The following is a 16,405-nucleotide window of genomic DNA, read 5'->3' on the forward strand; positions in this document are numbered from 1 at the left end:
AGGCACTTTGTGAGCAAGTCCATAGTCCAAAATACCACAACAAGCTAACATTAGAGTTGGTTGGAAATTTCACAGCAAAATAATGTTTAAATGAAAAGCGCCCATTCAACAAGCCACTCATTTCATTTGAGGGAAGCACGCCTGGCTCCTTGGCAGGCTGCCTTATGGCAGGCTTCCTGAGTCCACAATTTGTAGGGCACTGCAGCCAGACTTTCCTGCTTTTCCAAATTTGTAGGCTCCAGTGCTGTAGATTTTGGGCTTACAGGATGCCAAACACAGTCCTTTGATAGATCCTCAGTGAACTCCCTGTTTGTAGTTAGCACAGGTGAGACACAGAACGAGAACACTTGTTCTCCTGAGTAGCAGAGTCTGGGAAGCTTCCAGTTTGCAAGAAATCTCAAATATTTTCAGTTTCCTGACCATCTCAAGAGACAAAGTTTAGAAACACCCCATTGACCAGATACCGCAGCATTATTTAATAAATGTATGAAAGATCACAGATTCTACTTCATTTGCTTGAAACAGTTGGTATCCAGCTGTTCAGCTGATATACATTTAGTGCTTTGAGGAATTTTAAATATACCTGCTTTATCACACATTTCCCCACCGCTTCAAAGAATGAGGCCTGTTGCTCAGGAGAGGACCTCAAAGCTTGCAGAAGGCAGATTCTTGTGATAATGAGCAAGTCAGACTGTTACAGAGGGATAAGAAGAAGTGGAACAGAATGACTATGAAAATGCAGATTTTGCAGTCAGATTTTTCATTTATCAACTGCAGTTTCCATTAAAAAAATAAATGGATATAGTGGATATTACATTTATATGGACAACAGTCTACCACCATCAGCAACATTTATTTCACATATCTGTGCGAGACTAATACAACAAATTTTGTTGCTATCCACAGCCTAAACAGAAATAAAGTTGTAAAGAGTTTTTGTTTTAAGGTGTAATTTGCAGGAGGGGTGGGTAGTTTTTACTCCTCGAAGAAAAAGTCCAGTCTTTAATACACAGAATTTGTGCAGAAAACACACATTTCAGAATTACCTTCTCAGTATTATTAAGCCAAGAACATCTTAATTTCCCTACACTGGAGAACTGTTCAAAGTTTTGGGCAACAAATATACTTCAGAATAAGATATATTTTTTCTGGATGGCATTTGATAGCGTACATTTTTCCAGAATCTTGTATATGCGGAACAAGATTTCTCTGAGAAGTCCCCTTTCCACTGGATAGCACCATGTTTTTGCTTAATGTATCTGATTGATTCTGGCATGCTTGTGTAGTCCTGTATTTCATCCATTTCTATAAGAATTACTTTAATCCCATCAAGGATGAGAGCATTATACATAGTTAGTTGCTGTTCAGAGGCGTCTTCTAACAGGCAGCAACTAGATGTTTCTGATCCCAGAATAATCATCAATCTTCTGCTTTGCTTAAGGGTTTCATCAGCAACACTGACCACAGCTGTAAGTTATGAAAGAACAATCAAAGTCTGCATAGAAATATTAAAAAATGATGCAAAATATTTCATAATTTTAAAACTGCAAATATATGGAGGAGTGGCTAGCTCAGAGGATTGGTAAGTCTAAGACCTCCCAAGAATTATGAATAATTCAAATCCATTGCATGATATTACTGATAAAAATTGTTTTCCTCAGTCCCCAGGAGCAGATGTTCTTTAAAAAACCTCAATAATGTAACTAATACTGCTGAATTCTCATTTATTTACCTTTAAAAAGAAAGTACCGACCCTCATAACATCAGTGCAGAATGTTTGGTAAGGAAGCATTCTCCTGTCCATTAAAAAATAAACACATACAACTTTAAATCTGGTTTCCAAAAATAATTGGATTTTAGTTGTATGTATAATCTTTCCCTAATCTCAGAAGAATGTGTTAAAAGACAATATATTAATTCTACTAGTTAAATCATACCTTCCCCTGGTAAATCATCCCTTCCTAATATAAAGAGATTATATCCGCACTGTCGTTCTAAAACATCAGGTAGTATTCTAAAAACAAAGGTTTCCAGAGGATAGGAGCTGCTGCCTCCATTGCCTTTTGGATACAAGACATACGCATCATATATTTTTTCATCTAAAACAAACAAAAATATTCTATTAGAAAATAAAAAACAGTAACATGCCTTTATTATAAGGTTTAATTTTGGCCTGTTTAAAATAGCAATGGGGGGCAGATTCAGGTATCTGTCAGAGTAACGGCAAGGCACTAAAATGCTATACAAATCAAAAGATGATCAGCCACAGAACCTGACCTCTTTTCCTATCACAGGGGAGGAATCTGCCAGCAAGCGTGCTAGATGCAGGACCCTGGGACCTACAGGAAAGATCCCCCAACCCCAGAGGTGCCAGGACATTAAGAAAGTGTGTGCCTTGTTGCAGGACTTTCTCCAAAACCTCTTTCAACAGCAGTTCTCTCCACTTTTGCCTATCCAGAGCAGGTGGAAAATGGCAACTCTTCTTCATAATAATGTGGGGTAGAGGGAGGGAGGCAGAGAGAGGAAGAGGCCTCAGTAGAAGCCTGAGGTTTTGAGAGTTAAAATTGCATAATAAACAGGAATGAAGCAAAGAAACCAAAGCAAAATCAAATTTAACTCAACAAGTTAATTTTAGCTGAACAAGTTACAAAACACAGTATCATTGATTTTTTCATTAGAACTCTGTTAATGTTTTCTGGGAAACTGAACTTTTAACTGAAAAAAAAAATCTACTTCAAGTTGAAATTATTTTTTTGTGAAAACATTTCAAACAGCCATGAATAAATGTTAGCTATCTCTATGCAAGTAATCCATCTTCTTTCAAGCTCTAGGGAACTTCAGAAAGTCTAGGTCTGAGGTGCTGCCACAGCACTCATATAATGATACCATAATGTTGCACTTATTCCCATTTTTTCCACACCTGTCCAATGTATTGTCTACACCACAGCAATAAAACCACAAAATAGAAATCACAAAATGGAGAATTAGTAGCATGTTTTCTCTTTGGCATGTAACTCTCATAGCTTGCAAGAATTAGAAGGGTAAATGAGGATAATGGGTGATGGGTAAAAGAGAGAAGTTACAGAAAAAAAATAATCTCATCTCTGAGAAAATGAGAGCCTCATTTTCAATAAAAATACTTAATGCAAATTTATTACCAGCTAGTCTACAGTATGTAGCTCTGCTGACACCTATTGATCACCATCAGAGTGACCATAAATCTACATGCAAAGGAACTACTTCACAGAAAAGCAAAGAGCATTATGCTAATTTCTTTTTGACCTATCCTCACCATGACTGCTATGGATACTGTGCAGTGTTTACTATCTGAACTACGATATGTATTTCATATATATGACTAGAAAAAAACAAAAATCTTTCAGTGCTTATCTGAAAATTTCTCTAGAAAATTTCAAATACATTCTATTAAATAATCACATTATTTTTGACAAGCAATGGTAATCAAAAAAAAACGACGGACTGGTTACAGTGGCATACCTTGCCATACTTACATACCTTCCTTACTTACAAAAGCACAAGCTGAATTACGATACCAAAGTATAAAGTCAATCTTGAAAATCTTGTAGATTATTAAAGTAATAACTGTTATAAGCAACAAAGAGATAAGGCTTCCAATCAGCCATCTCCGTAAATCAAGAACTGCACAAAAACATAAAAATAAAATTAAAAAGAAAATGTCAAATTTGTCCAAATTTGATCTTTCAAACAAATGTAACAAAAATTAAGTATATTTTTCACTTCCATCTATTATTTTAATAATGATTAATTATCAATACATTACTACAGTGACTCCTCCCCTATGCACTTGTACATGCATACATACAGCAAATTATCATCTTTGTGTCATCCACGTGATATACAAGCATTTGGTATCACAACCCTTCTAGGGAAGTCAAGTGAAACAGCCCTCAAAAATAACAAAATTCCTTACCTCTGTGTTTTAATATGATATAGGATGCAACCTGCCCAAAGGTATTTGAAGCATGACAGACAAACGGTTGTTCATAATCTTCATCGCACACTTCTGATATTATTAGCTTCACAGTAAGCACAGGCTGTCCCTCAGGAGAAGTTTCTTCCCTATCAAAAAAGTGGCAAGTAGACCAACAAAACCACTGACTTTTCTGACATGGTTTCACCACAACTGCTTGACAATGGTCATTTTTATCTTAATCACATCTACTACATTTCAGAATAGATAAGCAGACGCATTACATGTCTGAGGAAACCCAGACAACAGTTGGGCCTCTTACTGACAATTAGCATAGACATCAGAAAACATCATGATGTAAATTTATCTGAAGCTGTGTTTCCCCAAAGGCATGTAAGATTTTTATAGGCTACAGTGCAAGAGAACATAGTACAAACCTAAGCAAAACCTTGCTGTTTTTTTTAAGATACTTTCTAAAATGAACTAAACTTGTGGGAGGACATAACTTCACAAAAAATCTGAGAAAAACAGCTGTATTTAGCTTCTCATCCCCTGTAAAAGTATGCGGAGAGCCCCAGTGCTTGGCGGAAAAAAAATTCTGCAATGTGAAATGACATAAAAGGAGGCCTCAGTACAAGGGCCCCATCTTGTGGTAAGCAGTTCTGAGACAGGGAGGACACCAAAGTTGACCCACAGCACACAACAACAATTCTCCTTGAGATTACAGCTACCAGCAATGGTGTCTAAACCTCTGTTTCACCCCATGGATCAGAACACACTCAAAAAAGCTAAATGTTTTTTAAGGGTTGGGCTGCACTTTGAAGAGACCCAAGTTATTCTCCATATGTTGTCCAAGGGCACAAAAATGCCAATTACGCTGCACATTCAGTTAGTCATGCATATCATGACGTATGACTAGATGAATGTCACTCTAAAATAACTAAACAAATAGCATTTTAATCACTGGCAAAGTGAGGGATACCACTACCTTGTTAATAGTATATCTTAAATACAAAATTATCTAACTTGTCTATTCAGCCATGCACTCTTCTTTCCTGAAAATGTATTCTACCTACAATTTAAAATGCAAAATAAAAGTTTGAAATACATTCATAAAGGTCATATATAGGACCACACAAATCAGTTTCTGAGCAAAAGGTTACAATTGTTAAAACATTAAGGAATGAATGAATCACTATCATTAATACAAATGACTGAATCCAGAGAGTATTATCTTTCAAAGACAACCATTTAAGAGCCAGGAGATCTCAAAATTGACATCATCATTATGACACCAATTCAGACTGCGTATCTCTGCATTATGGCCCAATCTTTAATGACATTATAATGATTACTCTGCTATAGGGCATTCTCTTGGTGAGCACTAACAAAACTCAGCATTTGTTTCCCTCTTTTTATATGATGAGCACCTTGGCTTACTTATTTCTCACAACTATAATATTGCTTTGAAGATATCATTCTCATTTCTTCATCAGTTTCTCCCTCATATACAGTGCCTGAGAATTTATAAACATGATTTTTTTCCCTCACAGCACCACTGTGAAATGAGGGCTGACAAAAAAACCTACAATTTCTAGTTCCCAAACTGTCGTACATAAGAAATTTTTTCATACTACCTTCTGTCCCAATTTCAGTTATCTTTTCCAAGTCAGGTCTATTTTCCTGCCTCCTAACTCCACTTAACGTGCCTTTCATCCTCATCTTGTCTCCTGGTTGCCCTTCTCACGCTTTACTCAGTGCCAGCCTCGGTCTTCCTCCCAGACCCCAACTTATCATTGGAAATCCATCTCCCTTTCCTCCCTTCTCATCCCACTGAGTTTCAGTCCAAATATCATTAAAATCTTCCATTAACTCTTCATCTGATCTCAGTTTTCCTTTCCCAGCTCAAGGTTCTTTAACCCAAAAGTTTCAATTTCTCCTCTAAAGCACAGGTTCCACCTCTCACAACCTTTAGAGAGGCAGATGTGAGAGGAAACTGAAGAACACAGGAAAGAGTCTGAACTTCATGTACCAGGACATGCCTGAGCCAACTGAAAGCGGTCTCTACCAGGCCAGAGCTTGCTTAGTAGAAACTATTACAACTACGAGACTCTCAGTCTTTACAGAACACAGATCAGAAATTAAGACGGATTTTTATAATGACCATAAAGAGCACAACCCCATGCAAAGTCCATGTGCCCACAATGTTTCAAGATCCTATTGCAAAGCAGAAAGTGAATTGGAGGAGGCAAGCATTAGAGTTCTTAAAAAGAAAGCTATTTAAGCAAGTAGAAAATGTTGCTAACTACTTTCATGGCAAAAGCAGACAGTTCCACTTTGGCTGATAAACCAGTATTTTCTAATCTGAAAATATACTTACTCATAGAGCTTTGCAAAAATTCTGCTCATATAAAGTACATCGATATTAACATTGTTGCCTGTCCAAAACATGCTATATGCAGCAGCACCTGTTGCATTGCAATCCACTGTAACCTGTGAGCCTATAAAATTGTATTACAAAGTGAAAAGTTAATTTCTATACTCTAGTTAAAGGCCACAAAACCCTGTTCACAGAACCCCATACTGACCAGCTAAGGATGGAGAAGGATGGGACAGCATCAGCTGCTTTGTGTATGACGTCTTTTTCCTCCCACTCCCTTTCAGAAAAGTCCCTCTAACAGAGATCTATACATTCAGTGATGCGCAGGTTCAAAAAGAGACTAGCAGGACCAGAAGCTAAATCCAGGAAAAAGATGCCCCTTTCTGTGGCATCACTTTCCCTGCAGATTCAAAGATGCGTATGTTCTCAGAATCTTTTCCAGGGGTTATACAGCAGGCACCTTGCGGCAATGGAAACCAATGGATGTGACAGAGAATCACGTGGTTTCCCTGTAATTTCCTTTACATCTGGGAAATTTCCCTGCAGGTTTCCTAGGATTTTGGAAGCCACATCCCTTGTCTCTTTTCTCTCTTCCCCTAAACACTCCTCTTTCAGGAGGTCAATATATAGGAGAAACTGAGCTGGTCACTGACCTATTTTGGTCAAAAAATGCAGAAGGTGGCACTCCACTTGGGCATAAATTTTCCACTAGGATACAAAATCATATTTTGTTACAGAGAAAATTACTTACCAAGTTCCACTTCAATGGAGTTGTTTCTTGGATAAGATATTTCTGGGGGCGTTTTTGGTGCGCTCACTAACCAAAAGAAAGAAAGTTCTTTTCAGAAACCTGGGGCAGCTGTGGCCTGTCCTAAGTTCTATAACCCAACAGCAACCTAAAAAGACCAGTCATATGGACCTGACTGTCAGCAATTTTACAACAGACATCACTCAATGCTCAAAATATCATATCTCAGATAATTTTGTTACTTCTGATGATAAATATTTGTCTGTCCACCTCTTCCAAAATGTAGTGTTACTAATCTCTACGCACTGATGGTGGACTGGCTGTCCCATGGGATAAAAATCAAATCATGTAATACTGTGTGCACAGGTGCTGGGTCAGGCATGGGCAAACATCTACAGTATTACCCACCTCTCTACAGTCTGGCTAGCCTGTCACCCAGCACCCCATAGATACAAACTGGAGAGAAATACTGTTAGAGTGCAATTCATCTATTTCTGATTTTTTATCATAAAGGAGAAATCTAATTTCTATACTCTAGTTAAAGCCCTTACACTTCTGCCCACAGCACTATGTATAAAGGAGTACAACACCAATGGCTTATTTTGGATGTTTACATCAGGACTAGATATATCACACCCTGAAATGCTTATTTTTCTCAACAGGCTACAAAAGGAGACTAATCAACAGGTGGAGATCTAGACAACTAAATTGCAAATGTTTCAGTATGGCTAAATGAATTCTGACTTGGAGGATCCCTCACTCAACACATATATCATTTCCAGTGAACCCAGGCAGCTGTAGGACATTTCAGAACATTTCCTGATCAGGTATTCAAAGTTCAGGGAAGTTCCTCCATGAGCACAAATTATCAAAAAGAAATTATAAGCATCCTGTTTGAATCCTCTAGTGAAGTACATAAGATTGCTCCAGATGTGCCCTTCCCTCTCCCTTCCAAAAAGTGTGCCCACACTATTGTTTGCACCCAAAATCACCCATTTTAGTGCAGACTTGCTCTAAAAACAGCTGAGCTGCTTTCAGTCATTTATGACACAGGAGTGACATGATTTGGTTTTACTGAGTAGTGAGGGTTGACATTACACTAATGATGAAGTTCTAGAGACAGATTTTAGAAGACAGACCTGAATGATCAATTCATCTAGTCTGGCCTTGTTACTCATACTTTGCGTATCCACATCATATACATATGATACATTATCTATATCATATATAAATGTACTTGCACATAAAGATGTGCATGTAAATGCACATATGCATGTATATATATATACACACACATATACACAAACTCACTGAAGACACACACACACACAAAGACAGACAATTAAATGGGAATACAGTCTATAAGTAGACCTGAGTCTTTCATCAGCTAGAATGTAGAAATAGTACTGGCATTTCATACCTTGATACCACACAGCCTTTTCAGTGATCCAGTATCAATTTCATAATGCTGCGCTAGCAAAGGAGTTCATGTTTGTACAGTTAGGCCATCTTTTATTTTTTTGTTTTGCAGTTGTGCTGGTGGCCCCCTGACAGAAATCAGGGTCTAGTGAGCTAGATACCAGAAACCAGCAGTTCTTGTGCTGAAGAGCTTAAAACCAAAAACAGAAGAGACAAAGGTTTGAAGGAAACAGATAGGACATACAAAGCCATGACAGTGCTACAGTTTTGGCTGGGGTTTTTTGATTGTTCTTGTAGCAAGGGGATGATGCAAAAGAGAGAGAAGCAAGACAGGCAGGATAGAGAGGGTGCAGCTGCAGCAGAAAGGACTATGCCTACCAAGCCTGGCAGGGCCCCTGTTTAGGGACTTCTGCAGCTGGCCCAAGCAGCACAGCTCTGACATGCTCCAGCACAGAACAGGGGAACCAGTCTTCAATACAGTGGCAGCAACAAACAAAAATATGCAAGTTCTCAGCCAGCATTTCTTTCCCTCATACTTAGGTACAAATACTCTAAGAGTTCCTATCCACAAATTTGGTTTTTAGCTGTCACTAGAAATCTAGACAACATTTTGGAGAGTCATTGGTATGAACAAAACAGCAGTGAAGGCACTTACCTTCTACACTTAGAATGATGTCTCGTGAAATGTTATATTGTTTTCCATTGTAGGTATATGATGTTTTGCATGTATAGTTTCCTTTATCATGTAAAGTTACATTGAAAATGACAAGATCCCTGTTAAAGGAGGAAAACCTTTTCCCTTCGAGTAGCTGACAATCCTAAATGTGTGTAGAGAACTCTGTTAATTCATATCATCTCTTTCCATGGCTTGTCTCTCTTCAAGGCAATCTGAATTTTCAAGGGACCACAACATAGTGATGGAGGCCTTGTGGAAGTTGGGGGCAGGGGGAGCATGAAAGAGAAATGGGACTAAAAGCAAAACATATTTCAATTTGGCCCTGAATTTTTGATTCAAAGACACTCCAGTTCATTTCCTATCAAAAACAACTTACAATATTAAAGACAGAAATGAGAAAGTGAGATGCAACAGTCAGGATTTGTAGAAGTATTCATTAAAGAAGAATCCTTTAATAATTAGACTTCATGTTTCAAAGTACTTAAACACTCAGGGTAGTATACAGACTACAAGGGCAAGAAGCAGATATGCTGCTGAAGGCACTACATTCTTATAACAGAAAGAGCCTTTAAATAAGCAGGAACAGTATTAAATGGCACTTATTTAATGGAATAATATTGAACACATAATGGTTATGGAATGACATGTTAAATCCATTTCTACACAGAAGAGTCAGGACGGTTATAGTTTCACTAGCAGGTAAAAATATGCCACCTGCTGGATACATGGTTCAACATCTCCCAAATTTAAGCTGAATTTCTACCCCATTGTTCAAAAGTCAGGAAATACCTTTAAAGATAAAAAGTCTTAATTTGTTCCCCCCTCCAATTTGTTTTAAAAACATTCTTCTTGCATTTAAAATAAATCCATAGTTTTTCTACTACAATTCATGAACATCAATGATTTGTATTTTACGTATCAGAGAGTTATGACAGTACAAAATGCATCATTCTCACCTTATACCAACGAACAGGCAGTGTATTCTTCTCATCCCTGAAATAATCCAAGTGTGGACACACAATCCTTCCAGGTGATAATGTGAATATCAACTCCTCTACAGCAAATTTTTCATTTAAGCATAAACCGTCAACCCTCTCAAACACTGTTACTTTTGTATACATTTTGCTGCAGCTTGTCAAATTCCTGCAATTAATATAACATAACTGAATTAAGCTACTTGCCATATTTTCCAACTAGAAAATATATCATACTCTTTTTGGAGGGCAGAGAACCAGAAGTCTGCCATTTCTCTAATAGATTTACTTTTGTCCAAGCATTCTAAATGTGGGAGTTGAAAGTATTCTGATCATTGCTTCTGCAATATTAAGTTTCTTTTATAGCTCCCTTAGCCTACAAAGGTTCATCTCCCTTTACAGTCACTGGTCTACTGCTCTGCATTCCCCCCACTTATTCCCCCAGAATCCTCTCCCTACAGCAACTTCAGAGTACCTACGGAAAACTAGACTCCTACATTCCCTAACCTACAGTTTTTGTGAACATTCCCTCTCTTTTAATTAGTATATCCTTTAGCCCCAAAATTCTACTTGCTTTCTAAAAGTTATTCCCTTTGCAACTCACTTCTGTAGTAATGTAATTTTTTTTTAAACCTTCACCTTAGGACACATTCATAATCTCCAGAATCTTCTAACATTGCAGGGAGAAACCAAATTAAACTCTTCTGCTGATGAATTCTAGAAAGTTTGTCTCTAGGCACAGATGTCTGGTTACCAACTTTGTACCATGTTAAATTGTAGTCTCCACTTTGAAAATTCAAGCTGTTTTCCAGTGAACAGTTAATAGCAAGAGGCTGCCCAGCAGGCACAAGACTTTGCATAAACACCACATCATAGGCTTCACATTTCTCTAAAGGAAAACAGATAAACATTAAAGAAAACCTCAAACACTGTGAAAGAATATATTTAACTCATTCCTTGACTATGTTTACAAAGTTCCTTGGAGTTTCCACCTTTATTCCTAAATCAGCTACTAAAAAAAACAATTACATTTCCTTGTCTTAAGACTTGACAGTATCACTCAGTTACATGTATAGTTACATCACTGGAATGAAATGCTGTTTTTTGAATGTAAACTCTGCACTGCAGCAGAATCTCTTTTTTTGCAGCAGACTGTCATTTGTACATCTTAGTTCAGATGCAAATTATTAGAGTATTTGTATTTCTCCAGTCTGTTTCCTCTGCATGCACACAAATACACATATGCACACACAAATTTCACTCCGAGTGCCTTTATTTGTGAACTTTTCTTCTTAACTGTAGTCAAGACACGTCTTCAAGACACACTATTCCTTCAATGCCAAAATGTTCAAAGAGGACACTGAAGTTGTAGTTGCACAAATATTAAGGTTGATAAGAAAATCCCAACTAACCCTTGTTTTGTGAGCGTTTAGAGTGGAATTATTACCAGCACTTACCAGTGAGCTCATTTTCTTCACACTGGACCCAAGGAGCTTCATACAGGAAGAGTTAGCAACACCATGAGCGCTTAAAAGAGCACCAACTCTGGATACCATGATCACATTCCAGAGTCAGTATTCTATTTATCTAAAATTCCTCCTTTCATTAAACTATAAGAACAGCCGCACAGAGTCATACACATGTGTGTCTAGCCCAAAATTCTGTCTCTGATAATAATCAGTGGCAGATGCACAAGAAAGAAGACAGGGCAAGTAAGAGTAATGCTTTGCTGTTGCTGCCTTCCTTCCCTCTCACATTCTGCATGAAAAAGCTATTCATTGCCTTTTATCATTTCTCTGGCTATTACGTATTTCTTGTTAAGAGAAATGGCAAACTTTCCCTTATCTGTCTGCTCAATGACATTCATGATTTTATAGACCACCATCAGATCTTGCCTCAGCCACCTCTTTTCTTTACCCCAGCCCTCATTCATTTAATAACTTCTCATATGGAAGCTATCCCATATCAGCCAAGACTGTCACCTATCTCTTTACCTTTTCTAACATAGTTTTTCTGAAATTGACTGACCAGAATTGCAGAGCCCAAGATGCACATTCACCATGAAGCTTTCTATTTTCTACTCTCAGTACTACTAATTCCCGTTTGCCTTTTTGCTCACCAAGGACAGAGCTAATGCTTCCAGAGAGCATCCAGACATGACAAAACAGCATTTTTCACAAGTGGCTGTAACTTAATGATCACACTACTTAAATAAAGTATGCATGTTTGTGCTGTATGTGTATTTTCCTTTCATGCCCCTCCACATCCATTTTTACTCATTGACACTATACCACCAAATCATTCAATACCCAGAAATCCCCTTCATAGTCAGTGTTAGTTCTGACCACCAGGGATAACTTTATATTATCCACAGATCTCATCACCTCACTATAAACCTCCAAATTACTTATCAAAACACTGAACTGTTCAGATGTCAGTGTTGATTGCCTCATAACTTTGACAGTTATGAAACAAAGACCAATACTTATCTTCTGTGGCCACAGGAACTGATACAGCTCTTTGCTGCTGCTACATCCCAATGCTCTAAAACAGCATGTTTTATGCACTTCTTGTCTCAGTTTATTTGAAATCCCTCCCTGCCCACCCATGCCCTCCATTATCCTCATGGAGCAGGCAAGAATTATAAGACACATGCATAACTAAGCAGACAAGGGAACTGTCTACTGTTATTTGGGCAGCCAAATAATGTAAATATCTTTCTGTATGGCTGCTCTGTTTCCAAAAAACAGACTATTCAACAGGTCAGTGAGCCTTGGAGCGTGCCCATTCACAGGCAAAAAATATATATCTCCAACAGAATGTCTCGCTAGAAAACTAGGGAATGGAAATTCATGGAGTTTTGCTTTTAACAGTCTGGTACAGTTGCAAGACTCTAGGTAGAATGACAAGATTATGACAGCATCTCATTCAGACCATTTGAAATGTTTTAAACATGTGAACTACCAGAATTGTTGGTTGACAGCTGAAGGGCAGAAACAAACAGTTGCAACTGAGTTGCCTAGTAATTTTACAAAAATCTCGATAAAGTAGCTTGCAATGTTAATAATCAAATCAGTGAATTTTCTCATATGAAAAAATCATAAGGATAAATTCTGTAAAGTTAAAATTACAAATCAGTTTGTAAGATAATCAGAACACAAAATACTCCAAATTACATGTTTCATACGTTCCTGCTTTTAAGACTGTTAAAAAAAAAACCTCACTGGCATGCACATGCAAGTGACTTTTACACTGATTTTCACAAAAAATGTAGTATTACTTGTGCAAAAAATTAAGCTTCAAAACAAGATCTTCCATAGCCACCAATAAACTTACCTGCTATGATTAAAGACAGAAATGCTGTTATGATATTGCATGAAAATGTTTTTGCTATCATGTTTCCCTGCAGAAAAGGGAAAAAAAAATTCAATCATTGGTTTCCAGTAAAAACTTTCACAATTGAAAGTCAGCTTTGCATTACACAGTTTCTGTTAGCAATCCAGTGTCTTTGTGACAACCATATGTTTCTTACAGAAAGCTTTCAACACACTTTACGTGTTTGTAGCCTATTAAAAGGAACTATCTACCTCCTGGGAAAATACAACTGTCTCCAGGATTAAAAAGAAATAGTTATGTGGCAATCCCACTACAAAACACTTGTTTTTTTATATGAAGGAAAGTGAAGACTAACTTTTGAACACAAAGTAGGACTATACGTAAGAACATTTACACCAGAGAGATCAGAGGTCCCTCTAAACCAACTTCCTGTCTCAAAATGTGGCCAATAGCAGATGACTTGGGAAAAAAAGTGGAAGAGAGCAAGAATATAGTGACATTCCCCCAGAATGGGAATGTCCCCCCCCTGGACTCCACCAATTTATGATTTAAGGTCTTTCTATGTCAGAATTAGTCTCTCATATTTGATAGACCCCAGCAGATTCTTTCCCACAAATTCATCCAACACTCTTTGAATCTATGGAAACATCCTATAGCAAAGAGATCCAAAGTTTAAATGCTGACACAGAAAATAAAGTAATTGTCTTTGGCTTGTTTTGAGCCTGCTACCTGCTAGTTTTACTTGACAGCCCCTAATAATTATACTGGGAAAGAAAACGAACTAACACTTCCTCTTTATCTTGTCTAGTACTCAAGATTTTTATAGGTCTCCAGCACATTCCTCCTCAGTTTTTGCTTTTCCAAGATGCAGAGTCTTAGACTCTTTAGCTGTCCTGTCCATGGAACCTGATTTCATATTTGTGAACATCTTTGCCACCCTCTTCTGCACCTTCTCCAGTTACACTACAACTTTCTGAGGTGGGGAGGGAAGACCAGAGCTTGCACACAGTGATCAAAATGTAAGTGCACTACAGATTTATAAATTGGAAAAATGATGTTCTCTGGTTTATTTTCTAATAATTTTATAAAAATTTCTAAAATTCTATTTTCTCTTGGAGCACTACTGGTTAGTGAGCTGATCTTTCATGGGCCTGTGTAGTAAAACCCCAAGATCTTATCACTGAGTGTCAAAAATTGGGTAAATCCAGTCAGTCACTGTGCACATGAAGCCAGGATTTTGCCCATACGCTCTCATTTTAAAATTTCTTTACATTTATTTGCATCAGATTTCTTCTGCAGTCATTACCCAGTCATTCACTGTCATGAGATCCTTCTGCCACTCCTTGTAACACCTCTATGTTCTATTCTGAATAACTTAGCACCACCGGCAAATTCTGCCACTGCAACAGTCACACACGCCCCCTTTCCATATCATTAGAAATACGCTGAGCAGAAGAGATTCCTTTGGGAATCTTCCTAGTGATCTTCATCCACATCAAAAACTGAGCATTTAGCTTTTAGCTACTTATCTATACATGTAAGACTAAATCTCTCATAGTCTAATGTAAGACTAAATATCTCACAGCAGTCTGATTTCCCTGAAAGCCCCTGCTGAACACCTTTTGGGTGTTAAGGCACCATCTCTCCCTTAACCAATGTGTTCACACACACCTTCCACTTATAAAAGTCACTGTTGACTCCTTCCATATATAATTTATCCACACTTCTGCTATTTCCATTCTTTAAATCAGTTTCTACCTGTCAGCCTGCTGCAGATACCAGGATCACTGGTCTGCACTTTCCTGGTTCTCTTCAGATCATTGTGGTGGGGGGAGGAGAAAAAAGAAAGGAAAAAAAAAAAAAAAGCGGGCTTCCCATTTATTACCTTCTGATCCTTTGGTCCCAAAGCTGCTCTGAGTGAGACATTTACGCCTTTGCTACTAGTTCAGCTATTTCAGTCTTGAGCTCCTTTAGAACATGAGACTGAGTATCAAGCAGTCCTGGTGATTTGTTAGTGATCATTTGTTCTATAATTGTCTGTTAATGACATTTCCATTTGAGACAGATCATCCCATGGAAAATTTCCATAAGGAAACATTCTGGCACTGGAATTCACTGACCTCCAAGATGAACACAAATGCAAAAAATTTTTTTTCTTTTTTTTTTTTTCCCCTGCTATGTTCTTATGTTCCCACAAGTCTCCTTATGGGCTATGGGAAGATAAACTATGCTTTCTTTATACCTCAATCATCTATTGGCCCTCAGGATTCTTTGGTAGGCTTCTTATCCCTAATGTGTTTGAAGAAGGATCTATTATTAGTTGTATACCTGCCTTACTGCTTTTTTTTATCTTTAGCCTACCACAGTTTATACAGGACTATGAAAAGAAAAATGCAATTCCTTAAACTGAAAAATGAACAGGAGGACCCTATCCTGTTGTGAAGAATCTTTAGCTGATCACCAATATACCACAGGCAAAGATGGCACTTCTGGCTGCGGTGTCTTACTTCATCAAACTGACTCAGTGTGCCATACATTGAGTCATCAGCACTGCTTCTTGTAACGCCTGCTTGCTTCCTTCTTCCCCTCCTCTTCCGTCCTCCCTCATTGCAAATTTCCGTTCTAATTACCAAGCAGGTCTTTTCTTGCTTAGCTGTACAAAGGAATGAGTCCCTGCAAAAATGCTGAGCATAGAGAAATATACCAAGCCTTTAATCACTGTGTGTGTGTGTGTGGGGGGGGGGGTTACGTGTGTTTGCACGAAAGCCCCAACTTTCTTCACTAAATGCGGAGAACACAAAATCTCTAGATTTCAGTTTTAAGCAAGATGAAAATATTCTGATGACAAAAAGTAAAAGGGAAAATGGGACTGAAGGGACTCCTATTTTGATCAGGTCTTTTCTTTATAACTTCTCTGATT

At 37.8% G+C, this 16,405-nt stretch overlaps 1 protein-coding gene across 1 annotated transcript; it reads right to left on the bottom strand.

The window, feature by feature from the left end:
- Positions 1–528: 528 nt before the first annotated feature.
- Positions 529–13,546, bottom strand: LOC112966195 (interleukin-1 receptor type 1-like; the record flags this gene model as incomplete). Its single annotated transcript, XM_026066053.1, has 10 exons — positions 529–1,467; positions 1,938–2,099; positions 3,517–3,660; positions 3,953–4,101; positions 6,333–6,453; positions 7,084–7,149; positions 9,155–9,317; positions 10,132–10,318; positions 10,789–11,038; positions 13,486–13,546. Coding segments are annotated over 10 exons (1,686 nt in total), but the record flags the coding sequence as incomplete, so codon positions are not given.
- Positions 13,547–16,405: the final 2,859 nt, after the last annotated feature.

The sequence above is a fragment of the Apteryx rowi genome, unplaced genomic scaffold (genome assembly GCF_003343035.1).
Source record: "Apteryx rowi isolate R43461 unplaced genomic scaffold, aptRow1 scaffold_103, whole genome shotgun sequence".
NCBI lineage: Eukaryota > Metazoa > Chordata > Aves > Apterygiformes > Apterygidae > Apteryx > Apteryx rowi.